The 13748-nt window shown below is 39.9% G+C and overlaps 1 protein-coding gene across 8 annotated transcripts in view; it reads right to left on the bottom strand.

Moving 5' to 3' along the window:
- eps15l1a (epidermal growth factor receptor pathway substrate 15-like 1a) overlaps positions 1–13590 on the bottom strand; it is a 54421-nt gene extending 40831 nt beyond the window's left edge. For 2 of the 8 annotated variants that reach the window (XM_025899381.1, XM_025899384.1), the window contains exons 1-11: positions 13339–13587; positions 12883–12993; positions 8457–8498; positions 8242–8331; positions 5965–6012; positions 5648–5743; positions 5393–5461; positions 3398–3523; positions 2732–2791; positions 1565–1807; positions 264–421 (exon numbers count right to left, since the gene is read on the bottom strand). In XM_025899381.1, the coding sequence (XP_025755166.1) occupies positions 264–421; positions 1565–1807; positions 2732–2791; positions 3398–3523; positions 5393–5461; positions 5648–5743; positions 5965–6012; positions 8242–8331; positions 8457–8498; positions 12883–12909 (959 nt within the window). In that variant the 5' untranslated portion in view covers positions 12910–12993; positions 13339–13587. Of the gene's footprint in view, positions 1–263; positions 422–1564; positions 1808–2731; positions 2792–3397; positions 3524–5392; positions 5462–5647; positions 5744–5964; positions 6013–8241; positions 8332–8456; positions 8499–12882; positions 12994–13338 lie in introns of all 8 variants that reach the window. The other 6 variants (XM_025899382.1, XM_025899385.1, XR_003214408.1 and 3 more) reach the window with 5 other exon arrangements.
- Positions 13591–13748: the final 158 nt, after the last annotated feature.

The raw sequence follows: 13748 nt of genomic DNA, 5'->3' as shown, positions 1-13748 counted from the left end.
CTGGTTATTACATTTTATTTGATGATCTAAATCAACCAAGAAGAATATGCAAAAAAAATATTTTTCACAGTACTGTATTTCTATCTCTCGTAATGGACTGCCAACATTTTTAAACATTTTGCATCACCAATTGCATTTGAAGTTTTAAATATAAAATTCAGTTTTTGTTTTTTAAACATATCAGTTATTGCACTGCTAATTAATAGAAAAGATGAATATTAGTGTCTGCAGAAAACTGAGAAGGAACCTGGTTGAGTTCCTACCATATATGGGCAAGAAGAGTCTGAGAAAGTCCAGATTGCATGAAGATCTCCTTTACTTCCTGTCCACTGACAAAACCATCCATGTCAGCATCCGTCTTCAGGAAGATATCGTCATAGCGGCCACGTTCTGACACAGGGACCACCCAGTTCACTGAATGCTGAAAGAGACAAAGACACATTATGTCGTTTTTTGTATTTTTGACTCTGAATCAACCCTGTTAAAATTATCTGCAAATCTTTTACCTAGACTTGCAACTTTTGCATGTATGATTAACTATGGTTCTCATTCTTTTCAGGAGATCACTTTACATAATACATACATGCATACATACATAAGCATTGCACATCAGAGAAATGAACCTACAGAGACTTAGAGAGCTCCAACTCTTTAGGTCTCTATAGGGATTTTGACTGGAATCATCACAGCTTGAGTGCATGAGAATATAAAATAATGGCTCAGTTAAAAAAGTAATTTCTTTAAAAAAAAAAGTGCCAGCAGCCACCAGTGCGCTCTCAATCACAATGTAGCCTTACCTGCATTGTGATGACAGTATACTTGACCAAACAGTAACTGCCTGTTACTTTTTAAAGGGTCTACTTAAACACATCAACTTGCATTCACAAGAATTCTAGTAAATTTGTCCTCAGACTATCACAGAACTTCAAACTTATCAGAGAGTTTTAGTAGATTTAATTTGAAATTCGTTCTGCTAAACGATTCACTGTTTACATCAAGACTTTTTCAAGTTCAACTTAAGTTAACAACTGAGACTTGATGTCTCAGGGCGAGAGCAGGATGGTAAAGAATAAACTCCATCTATAACAAAAGCAGCTGCATTATGATGCCAACACAACTTTGGCTCTTCGCAAGTATCTGCACAGACAGCATGCTAACGTCCCAGCCAGCAGCCCAACCCAAAACTTCAACAAGTAACAAACAAATGTATACATTTCTACCTGTTTGAATTCATTTTCCTAATCAAGGATTTGACCCTTTTCAAATCCTTTTTAATAGTATGCTTCGTAATTATAGGCTACTTGGTGTACAATGATGGTGGAAAATATGAATGAACAATTTTAGCATAGCTGATCTGTTGTGATAATGAGAGAAAAGTGAAGCTGCTGATTTACCAGTCAGACTACGTTCCTACCCTCACCTATGGTCACAGGCTATGGGTAGTGAAATACAAGTGACAGAAATGAGGCCCTGGGACTAAAACAGGAGTGATTGGAGAGATTATTTATCTTGGCTGGCATGGGAAAGACTTGGTGTCCCCTTAAATTTTTATAATGTTTATTACCTGTCCAGACTTGAGTGTGTGTTTGGGTGACAGGCTGCCAGTGCTGTTGAGTGAGTTCATGCTGCCGTGGGAGGGTGTGGAACGTAGAGAATCTTTAGGTGGAGGAGGGCTTGCAGGCAGTCCAGGTAAAGAGCTGGCCACAGAGCTGAGACTCTTCTTCCTCTTAGATGGAGGGATGAGAGCAGAGGGGAGGAGTGCAGGAACAGGCTCTTTTTCCAAGGCCCGGTACACCAGGTGCATGGCCTAGGAGAGAATATCAAGCTAATACTACATATTTACTGGTTCACATACTCCTGAATGAAATTAGTTATGTCCCAAACCTGTTATTTTGCCAAAAGTCCAAAAACGAAAGCCTCATTAGATTGCTCCTAACTTGCTCTGCCACCTCAGATTTAATTCAGATTTATCTATACAGCGCCAAATCACAGCAACAGTCACCTCAAGGTGCTTGATCGACTTCATCAGTGGCAATACTCAATTCTTGTTCAACTGATTCACATTAAATCTTTTGTCTATTGGGTAATATTGAAAAAACAAACTATCAGTTCTTTCTCTACTTATACTGATAATTCATTTGCTTGAATTAAAACTGAGACATGACCATTTTTTTTTCCATCTGTTGAAACACTGGCTTGTAGGCATGCACAGTTATTTCCAGCTAGAGACAGTCACACAGCACGAGTTTTTGAGTACCTCGAGTCAAAATTCTGTTCTCTTCTTTCCTAAAACTAAATTATTGGTGTTCATCATATGTCCACAATCCCTACAGTCAAACATGGGGTTTGATTTTTCTTTCAAGCAACCATACAAACAGTTCTCTCTTGCCAGTCATGAACTTGATCTCCAGAATTCCTGTTAACCAGTCATTCACATTACTTGGAACTAGAGAAGCAGTGATCTCTTATCCTTCTCTTGTTATCATTTTGTATTTACTTGGGTTATCTTTGTCTAATGTCCAAATGTGCAAAAAAGCTTAAAAACTACTTCTTCAGCTGAAAAGGTTAAAAAATACTGTATTCTTTCTCAAGATATTTGTAATACAGTTTGAGCTTTAATTTTAAGCATTATGGAGATAAGTATTTGTTCCATTCACATAACGTTTCATAGTAACAGATATTGTGAGTCAAACTTTTGCATATCAATGTTAATCAGATGAGTATCACTCACCACTGCAAACTCATCTTTGTCTAGATGGCCATCCTTGTCTATGTCACTCAGGTCCCAAACCTAACAGTAAGAAATAAACACGATTAGTGAGATGACCAATGGTAATTGAAAGGGTCACTAAAGTACAATACATTCAATTTCTTTAGAAAAAGACTATTTTCTAACAGTTCATTCCATAAAGCCCATGAAACCAGAAGCCACAACGACATTATAGGGTGCCTGTCAGGAGATAGAGCAGGTCAACTACTAATCAGAAGGTTGGTGGTTTGGTTCTTGGCTGCTCCCAGTCTGCATGCCAAATATTCTTGAACAATACAAGTGGCTCTCCAATGCATGCATCGGAATATGAATGTGTGTGAATGTTAGATAGAAAGCACTTACTTAGAAAAAAAGTACTTGTATGAGTGGGTGTGAAGCTTTGAGTGCTCAGGTAAAGTAGAAAAGCGCTACTTAAGACCCAGTGTATTTACCATTTACATTCATATAACTGAATGTTCCTGAAAAAAACCCCATTACATTCTGCCTTCAGTATTTTAAAGCTTCAACACAGAACACAAGACAAACCAAAACGCCATGTTTACGCATCCTTGGGCTTCTTGAAAGGCTAGAAATCTAAGTTATTTTTATTATTAAGACCAAAAAAAAAATCCTAATTGGACTAAATACCTTCCCAAGGACATCCAGAGGTAGCTTGGAGTTGATTAAGACTGGGCGGACTTTCTCTCCTGACAGCAGGCCGTTGACTGGAGCCAGACTTTCAAAAATCCCATCAAATTTATTCTTCTCCTCTGGCTACAAAGCAAAAGACACACTATTTATTTCAAAAGCTTAAACATCTTGTGTTTATTCATACCATAAAGACAAACGTTGCTTTCCCAAATACAGTTTTTGGAGCTTGGAGATATGATGGCAATCATCTGCTACAATTTGAGGCTTTGCACAGAGGTTTCTTAAATTATACATAAGCTAAATATAGCTTGTGCTAAATTGAAAAAATAAAAATAGTCATGTTATTATAACTCATAGGCAAAGTTAACACAATGTATGCCATGTGACGCACAAACTGAGTGCTGCCAAAGCAAGAGCACCAACAGATTTTTCATTTCTGAAAAAGCAAAGTATCTGAATATTACAGCGTTGTTAAGTTTTCAGAAGGAATGCTTCATTAAAAAAATCATGCATTCTGTAATTAAACAGGTATATGTGTGATTCTATAACTCTGACAAATCACTCTACACATACAGGAAAGATAATGGATGACGTTTACATCAAAAAGAAAGTTAAGCTATGGACACACTGTAAGGGACTCACAGCGATGTGGCAACCACAGACTGTAAAAAGTGAATGTCATTCAGCAACGTCAAACAATTACAGGCCGCAGCAACAGGAAGTGGGCGGGACCTGAGATAAACTTTTCTAAATTTTCAGGCATGTGACTGAGGCAACTACCAATGAGAGCAAAGAATACAGGTCATACAGGTCTTTGTCTTTAATTCAGTTTAATTTTAGTTAGTTGCCAGAGTTTCTTGTTTCAGTTCTATTTTCAATTTTTTAAAACGTTTAGTTTTTATTAGTTTCAGTGTTATTTTTTATTTTATTTATTGAGATATTTTATTTATGAAAATCAGTATATGTCACGGTTCTGGGTCATTCTGACCCAGCATTTTCTGTTCTTATGTTTTTTGGTACTTCTCTGGATTATGATTTATATTCTGATTATTTAGTGATACTGTTTTGTTTATTATAGTAGGTTTAGTTCAGTGTCAAGTCTGTCTCTCTCTCTGTCTAGTCTGTGTCTTAGTGAAGTGTGTCTTATTTCCTGTTTTATTTTGATAGTCCCAGTCTGATGTCAGTGTGTTCAGTTTGACTTCTCCCCTGTCTCGTTAGTCTAATTTCTCCCAGCTGTGTCTCCCTCCTGTTGCCCATTCCCTGATTACTCCCCTGTGTATATAAGCCCTGTGTTTTCCTGTCCTCTCTGTTGCGTTGTACCCTCAACATGCTGTGTGTTATGTCCATCTTTCCTGCACCTTGGTTCTAAGTCTTGTTTTTGCTTTGCTTTTGTGAGTTTTATTTTATGAGAAAGTTTTGCCAGCAATAAAGCTGCATTTTGAGTTCCAGTCCCGTTTTGAGAGTCCTGCATTTTGGGTCCTTTTTCCTGCCTGCCTGCCTGCCTGCCTGCCACACAGCCAACCATGACAGTATAGACATTACACTATAAACACAACTTTTTGGATACAGTTGACACACGTGCTTGTAGAAATCCAAAGCCTGGATAAAAACATCCGTCAAACCTTCATCAGGCAGTTTGAGAAAACAAATTTTGACCACATTAATGTGATGCTGGAGTGAGGCTCTGGTGACAGGAATAACCCACACTATTTTTCACACCCTCTTTGTCGGGACTCAAATGATCAATAGTCAGTTAATGACCCTCAGGACCACCTTCAAAGGGGGCAGCCCCCAGTAGCGGTTTATTACCTAGGATTTTACAAACAAAGAAACCTCTTGGATGAGAGGCAAAACATCTTCATGAAACTAAAGACATTGAGTTGCTTTCTTTTTAATCTCTCAAGGCCATTCTGTAATTATTGCTTTACTTCAACATCTCCAAGTCTGCGTCTGTGTGTGTGTGTGTGTGTGCGTGTGTGTATTTGTACACACCCTGACAGCCCAGTGCGATTCACCAGGAACAGAGGCTGTGCTGCTTAGAGATGGACTGCTGGTGTCCTTCTGGAATCACACGTTACAGTGATCATTTTCCAACTTTCAAGAGAAGGTTTAATAATATAATGAAATGAAATGAGTATGACAGAGTCTGTTCATCTACTAAATGAATATGAGCAAAAGAATTATAGTTAGCTGTAATTTCTGTATACAAAATATGACAGTTTTTGCTTGAATGAGGAATACACTCACAAACTTCGGAGGAGGGACTGTTAGGCTGAGACTGGACAAGCTGACTTCCAGACTGTTCTGAGCACAGGCAACCAGTCGTAGAGCCACATAAAACCCCTGAGTAAGAAAACAAAGTGCTTCCCATTGTGTCCTTCACATGTAGTATTAAGACTTCTACCAATTGCTTTAATTAATTATTAGAACAACAGTATGTCTAAGAGAATTAAACATATTCTTCTCCATGCTCTTATTACTGTTTCTTTGGACAGTGTGATGTAGATCAATCTGTATATGTTTGCTTTTATTTATTTACAATCATCTCTAAAACTCTACCCCACCTGTTTGTCCAAGTAGCCTTTGCCATCAGGATCAGCCAAATCCCAGATCTGAAACACAACGCACAAGTATATGATTAAATGTAAAATAAATAAATGAATAAATGAAAAGATGAAATAAAAAAATAACATTATCAACCATTAGTCTTACATTACTGTGGTTTAGACTGTTAGTTGGTGTGCCACTAGCAGAGCAGTATCACAGTACGAGGAGTGTGTGTCGATTATTTCTTCGTAACAATCTTTCTTGGCAAAAATTGTTGGAAAGCGTGTTTCTTTCCCCTTAAATGGCGCCACAATTTAAGGAAAATGCATTTGTGAACTGAGCAGCACAGCTGAGTATGTGAGCTGTGCCCAGAAAAAACAGGAGGCTCAATAGCATGTGGAAGAACCAAACACAGCCACAACACTCACCCAGTCTTCATGGTGGTCACCTGCTTGCTCAAACAATACTGTTGCAAGTCAGCCAGTGTAGCTGTGTTGTTCACTCTGGCACAAACAGCACGTCCTGATACCACAACTGTTCAATGGGCCTGAGGTCAGGACTGCAGCGGGCCATTCCCCCCTCTCCACTCTCAAATTCTAATGGTAGTGCCTGATAAACCCCGAGATGCCACCTCATACATCACACTGTCTCCACCAAAACCTCTTATCCTATCAGTGCACCAATCAGCATGGCATTCTCCGCAGCTTTTCCACACTCCACACTGATCCAAGGGCTGTAGGCAGAACTTGGACTAAGATAATATTTCACCACATGTTCAGGTTCCAGTGAACATGCTACCAACACCAGCACAAACAGGCCTGAAGGGGAAAGGTGATCATGGCCTATTAACTCTATGAGATTGGAGAATGGCTGTGTGCTGTCTGTCAGAGAAGATTCGGCAAGTTTTTCATGAATGCAACCAATGACTGAAAAAAAAAAAAGTTCAACGGGTCACCTTTCTCATAAGTTTGATTTTAATGACTAACTTGCAGCAGCTTTGAATGGTAACTGCAGTCACAGAGAACTGTGTATCTCTGATAGAATAGAGACTGAGAGTAGGTCCAGCCTTTACTTTCCAAAACCATCACTAACTGTTTCAAACTGAGGTGTCCTGCAGTAAACCGGACAAACTGACATAAGTACCTGAGGCATCATCCTAAGTTAAATCTGTGTTTGAATGCTAATCAATAAGCTACTACAGCTACCTTAACTAGGTAGCTAAGACGAGCAGTCGCTTGTCAGTTGTGCAGTCGTCCTCCTCCTATGTGCCGGGAAAGGCAGCGTAGTGTGGCGCCGTCAGGCTGCAGCCTCTGTTTCTACTGACTCGATCATCACTCTGGGCTCGTTTTCATCTTTGCTTTGTGTTCATACCTAAATACTAAAGGAACGATCGGATGTGAGTCCTCATTAGGACAGTAATATGTGTTGGTGTGTGGGAGTGTAGCCTCAGGTTTATATTGTTAAATGGTAATTATGAAACGATGCATTTCAGGTAATTTTATGGTGAAACAAGAAAGTAATGTAACGACTTGTGTAGCAAACAGCTTTCTCGGGCACGAGTAACATACTGCATTACTTTTTAAGAACAGTAACAAGTAAAGTGTAACACATTACTTTTTTAGAGCAACAACCCCAGCAATGGTCACAACCTCTAACATGTGCAAACATCTGACCACACAGCATGCAATCAATTTAGACAAGTAATGTCTTTGAAATGCCGCTCAGAGATGGTGGTGACTCTCAAAGCGGAGCCGATGAAAACAAAATGAGAATCGATCAGGAATCGAACTGATAATGGAATTGGAATCACTAAATTTATATCAATTATAATCTCTAGTTCCAAGTTTTCCCATTTTGTGGATAATGGCTCTCATTTTGGCTCCCTGGACTGCCAAAGAATTAGCTTTGTAACTCTTTCCAGACTGATAGACGTCAGTGACTTTGTTCCTCCTCTGTTCTTGAAAATGTGTGTCTGTTTGTGTATGTTTGTGTGCACACACATGACAAAGCCTACACAGAACTATATTTTTACTTTCTAGATTAAAATACTGCCAAATGAAGCTGCCCTTAGTAAATGGTTAAATTTTCCCCTTATTTTACCTTCTCATGGGTTCAACCACAAATGGTAAATACACTGGTTCTCATAGAGCACCTTTCTACTCTACCCGAGCACTTAAACCTACAAACTCAACCATCATTTTGATAACAGATGCACAGCCATGTGAGTGTGCTGACTGGCAAAAATCTAAGAGCCATAACCAGCTGTTACGTGATGTGTAACTTTGGTTACCTACCTTTCCCAAAGTAAGGTCAGGGAGTCCAGACTTTTTTAAGAAAAGAGCAGCTTCTGTTGGTCCTACTCTCCCTGTATTCCCAGGATCCACCTTAAAACAAATCATCAGTGCAGTGTTACATTCCATAGGCATCTCTCTCTCGTACCATCTTTTATATTCTTTTACACAAAATAGTTTGAAGCTTAAAAGTATTATGTTTTGTGTCATCATCTTACCTGCCTGTAAAAGTTCTCATATACAGGGTTCCCACTTGACAACTGTGACAGAGAAAGAAAGTTATTAAATGATTAACAAACATATATGACATCTACTCAAAAATCACTTGCTTATCACAGTATAACACTCGGTCAGTTAAACTTCAGCGGCCTCAATCTGTCTAGTTAGGAAGAATAAACCATTCTGAATCCATTTTCTTTCTTTGGTACAAATCAAAGAGACAGCAGGTGCACTGGTGAGGCAACAAGACAACAACGGAAAGGAGAATGGTTTTGCAGGTGCTGCCCAAAGACCTCCTCATCCTTCTTCAGTGATTTTCCAGTCAGTTTTTCTTTTTGTTAGTCTCCTTAACACTACTGGTAGTATAAGACAGCAACTGCAAGTCATTCAGGTTGCACAGGTAGTCCAGCTCCTCCAGGACGGCACATACCCATATATACCATAAGAAAGTCTGCCATGGCTTTCAGCCTAGTCTCATCTCAAGAATATGTGAGATGTCGGCTTTCAGCACCCGACGGCGTGTCTGTGTACGTGCCGTTGGATGAACGAGCCGCGCTTTGTGTTTCCGTCTTTGTGGTGTTTTAGCTGTTTGGTGGTTGTTGAAATAGTTTTGTGAGCTTTAACCTGATATTCTGGCTTTTCTGGCTATATTTAAAAATTGATTCAGGATTTAATGAATCGATATCGCTTTATTCAAGCTAAAATTGATTTTAATCAGAAAATTGATTTTTTAAAGCCACCCCTATTCCTAGCTTTAAACTCCTCGGGCACTCCCCGTGGAACGCCCAACAAGTTTAAAGCTAGAAATCAAATACCTGCGGGGGTTCTGAGTCAGTCTTTATCTGGACAATTAAAAAAAAAATGCGTGTATATCGGATTAATTTTCATTATTACAATCAATAGAGATTTCTGAATCACAATCGGGATGCAGTGAAGGGGCTCTGTGAACAACTAAATGCAACTTCTCTGATGATTTGGCAGAACAGAATGGCTTTAGATATGTTACTGGCAGAGAAGGGCAGCATATGCAGGATGTTCAAGGCTAGTTGTTGCACGTTTATCCCTAACAACACTCCACCTGATGACACTGTGATTCAAGCATTAGAGTAGCTCACTACCCTTGCTGATGAATGGGCCGAGCATTCAGGGATAAGTGACCTGCAGTTGCAGTACAGTGGCCTTGTTGACTGTCTGCAGATGCTGCTTCATTCCCTAAATGAGAAAATTGGTCCAGAGACTGATCGACACTACTCTAACCAAGGCGGTCTACATGTATCACCAGATAGGGCAGAAAGAGAACGACTAAAAGGATGACCTAAGTCCTATGATGACGCTACTGAAGTGTAATGCAATAATGACGGTTCTGTTGAAAGCCCAGACAGGACAGAGATAACCTGATGTATTAGCAGAAAAAAAAGAATGCTTGGACACTGCTATCATAATGGACAGGTTTTTGACGGGGCTCCCACACAAACGCAAAGCAGAAGATGAAGCACTGCCAAATATGCTTCCAATGGTGTACAATGGTGGGTAATGAGGAGAGGCTGCCGTGTGTTGTCTGTTTTAAAACTGCTAGCTTGAGACAGTTTAAAGCCTAACAAGCGAAGATGCCACTTGGAGACAAAACATCTAGAGCACAAAGACAAGTCAGTTGACTTTTTCAGACAAAAACTTGTGAATTGTCGTGCTCAACAGTGTCTATTTACTAAAGCTGCATCTGTTCCGGAAAATTCTCAGCTCAGCTCCAACAAAGTTGCCTACCAAGTGGCACAGTGTAAAAAAACCACACACTATTGCGGAGTAATAAATACTTCCCTGTGCTATGGATATGGTTTCAATTATGACTGATGACACAACAGCCAGCAAACTACAGGCTATTCCTCTGTCCAATCAGCAGGTGCATTTATGATATCTGAAAGGACATAAAGGAGCAGCTTAAGGTGTGTGGCAGCCGCTTTGCTCTACAGATGGATGAAGGCACTGAGAGTAACAAACGGGAGGACTTTGTGGGGATCTGCAGACTAGACTAGCAAGCTATGGCTGGGAAATAAGGAAATGTGGACTCATTTGAGAATTTGAAATCATTCATTGACAACAACAAGCTGCAGAACACAGTGATGTCAAGCACGAAAGAACACGTGTCTGCCCTTCAGAAATTTTCTGGTGCAGGATTTAAAAAAAGATGACTGGATCCGTGACCCCTTCAGTGCAACACCACCTGCTGGCTTCAGCACATCTGAGGAGGAACAGTTCATTGATCTCACCTCTGATTCAACAAAGAGGATGCCGTTTAAGTCAAAGACACTGGCTGCATTTTGGATTGGAGTGGAGAAAGATTACCCACTTCTAGGTAAGAGAGCCCTGACCATACATCTTCCTTTTGCCACATCCTACTCATGTGAGGTAGGCTTTATGCTGTGGCTTCAATCAAGACAAAATACAGATCATAGCTGGGCACTGAATATGAACTTGGAGTAGCAGTCTTAACTGTTACCCAGGTTTGAGAAGATCTGCAGCAACAAGCAGGCTCACACCAGTCACTGAAAAGAAAAATATTTTGCCCGTTTGTGAACCACTGCTTTACAGTAAGCTTAAGGAATGTATCCCCCTGGACAATCTGGGTAATGAGCTACCAGAACTTTTTCTGTAAATGGAGACATTTATTTCTTACATTTTGAGTCCAAAGAGTCGTGCTGACAGATTTCTTTCTTTGTTGCAACAGCTTTTCATTTATCATGTAGAAAAAAAGTTAAATATTTAACTTCTTTACACTGACAGAAAGGGGAGTTTCACTGGAGCCACTTAAGGTCAAAGTGGAACGCATGTGGCCCACGATGTAAAAATGACTTTGACACCTCTGACATAGAGGTAACACATCTGTGCATGTTGTGGACAAAAATATATGGCACTTAAAAGAAATATAAATAAAATCTGAGCTTGGGATTTTTCGTTTATTATCATCTGGTGTGGATTATTTCTGTTATGCTTTTGTTGAGTGAAATCGTTACCAGTAAAAACACTCTGGAGTATAGCTAGCTAAGTCTGATGTGACGCCATCTTTTCACACAGACCTTGTACGGTTTGCAACCATCCCACTTTGCTATCCTTCATCATAAATGCAGGCATGTGACTGTGTACCACAGTTTAGAGCATACATACATAGTATTATCCACAAATTTGGAAATTTAAGACACTGTTTGTTATCCTTTGTCATACATGCAAATGCTAAATAAAGGAGCTGTTACTACAAAACTGACCTGCTCCAGTTCACCCATTTAGACAGCCCAAGAAGACATCACACAGAAGTCACACTACCAGTCTGTGATAAGGCCAGAAGCTTATTTAGTAGGAAAGCTTCAGAAAAATCAGTGAGGAGGCATAAGGAGAGAGCAACGGTCTGTGGTCACCACCTGTAAAACCATTCACTTTCTGGGTTTTGTATCGTTATTGTCTCATAAGAATCATGGCCCCTTAAGGCGACTGTTGTGATTTATATAAATAAAACTTAAATGAAATAGAATTCATCATCCATCCATCAAATGCAGCTACCAATATCACTGTCATTTTAAACAACATTTTTTTTCTGCCAGCTGAAAGAAACCAAGCAAAAATAACCCCAGCAAGTAAAATATTTTTGCCTGACCCTTGGGGCCTCTACACTCCATAAGGCATTAGTTTTGGATAAGATTTTAAAAAAACAGAAGAAGAACTGAGGAAAATTCTTTCAGTGCAGATAGAGGACGTGCATATCGCAACATAACAGGTCATTCAAATACTCGTATAACGCTTCTTTATTTGGCTATTTAAAATCCGTTCATTCATATCATATCATATAACTGACGTGCAAACTCGGCAAGCAAGACTATCATTAGCGTGGATGCTATCAGCCTCGACATTAACTCCCACGCTGAGAGCTAAGAACCGTTTTATTTCGGCATGATGACTCTTAAACAGCTCAATGCACAGCCTGCTTGGGTGAGCGTTTATCCTCATCCTTGCAGTACTAGGCTAGGTTAGCTAGGGCTTGCTAGCTCGAGGAGTGAACGTTATTATAGTTTATTACCACTTTTTTTTCATTTACGCTCCACTTTGCTGTAACCTTATGTACAGCTTTCGTGGTGCTTATTGTCTTAAACGTATAATAATAATCCGGCGACTGCATATTATATATTTCGGGCGTAGGGTAAATGGGCACACGGCTAGGTCCTGCCAGCTGATGCTATTCAGCCCGCTACCTAACGGTACTGCAATAGGCCTTTCTTTCTACTAGCTGCCTGCCTCATTTCCAGCTGTATTTAAATAGGAACTCGTCTTCAGTTCGTAGTTACATTAAAACCGACTGCCACGAATCACGTATATTGTATCACGCTTCGAAAAATCATATGTCTGATCTAAACTATAAGTCATATACTACGGCATCTTTACCTGGGTTAGAGATGTGAGGGCTGCCATCTTCCCTGTTGCTCCGGGAACGCACCCAACGTTCCTCTCCAAAACATGACCCCCCCGCCCCCTATTGGACAACGCTACGCTTCCCTGCATAAACGGAAGACAGTATTGAAGCTTCACTTTGAAATTCTACATTTATCATTAAGGTGAATTCCTCGATGTGTCACAAATATTTTACAACCAAAAGTACAGATTCACCTTTTCTGTGTGTGTTTGTGTGTTTGCTGTTAAGTTTATCAATTCAGTTTCTAATTTTATCAGACGAGGTCACATATGAGATCATGTACAATGTCATGTACAATCTGATGCCTGATTTATTTGCGAGGAGCCTTTGTAGAGCTGCGACGTAACCTACGTAAGTGATGCACTTGTGTTGGTGCAATACATGTTAATTAACAGCTGATAGAGATAAATAACCAGACTTTTCCCCACCTGTGTCCGAGCTCTTTCTTATGGTCGGTTTCTTTTTTGTTTCATTGTTTTAGGAGGCAAAGACATTGTCCATCTAGTTTTCCTACTTCTTTGTAGATTCCCTCGCGTCCATTGCGGCAGTTTAAGCACCCTCCTCCAAGAATATTTGTGACTTTTTATACTGATGCCAATACTAATCACAATAGTTGCGGGCTTCATGGATCGACGTGTTACATTTCAGGAAGTGTATGTGAAGTTAGCGTCGTATGGATCAGAGGGGTTTGCAGCCTGATTTCTGAGCTACATCGACCTACGGAAATCTACGTCGTTGTCACAAGAGTTACCCCCTACTGGCAGTTAAGGAGAATGCCAGTTTAAGGCTCCCGCAGTCCAGCCTTGATCTGTATTTTGTCTTGATTGAAGCCACAACA

The sequence above is a fragment of the Oreochromis niloticus genome, linkage group LG17 (assembly GCF_001858045.2).
Source record: "Oreochromis niloticus isolate F11D_XX linkage group LG17, O_niloticus_UMD_NMBU, whole genome shotgun sequence".
Classification (NCBI taxonomy): Eukaryota; Metazoa; Chordata; class Actinopteri; order Cichliformes; family Cichlidae; genus Oreochromis; species Oreochromis niloticus.
Note: the sequence above shows the minus strand (reverse complement) of the source record. Positions and strands in the feature narration are given on the sequence as shown.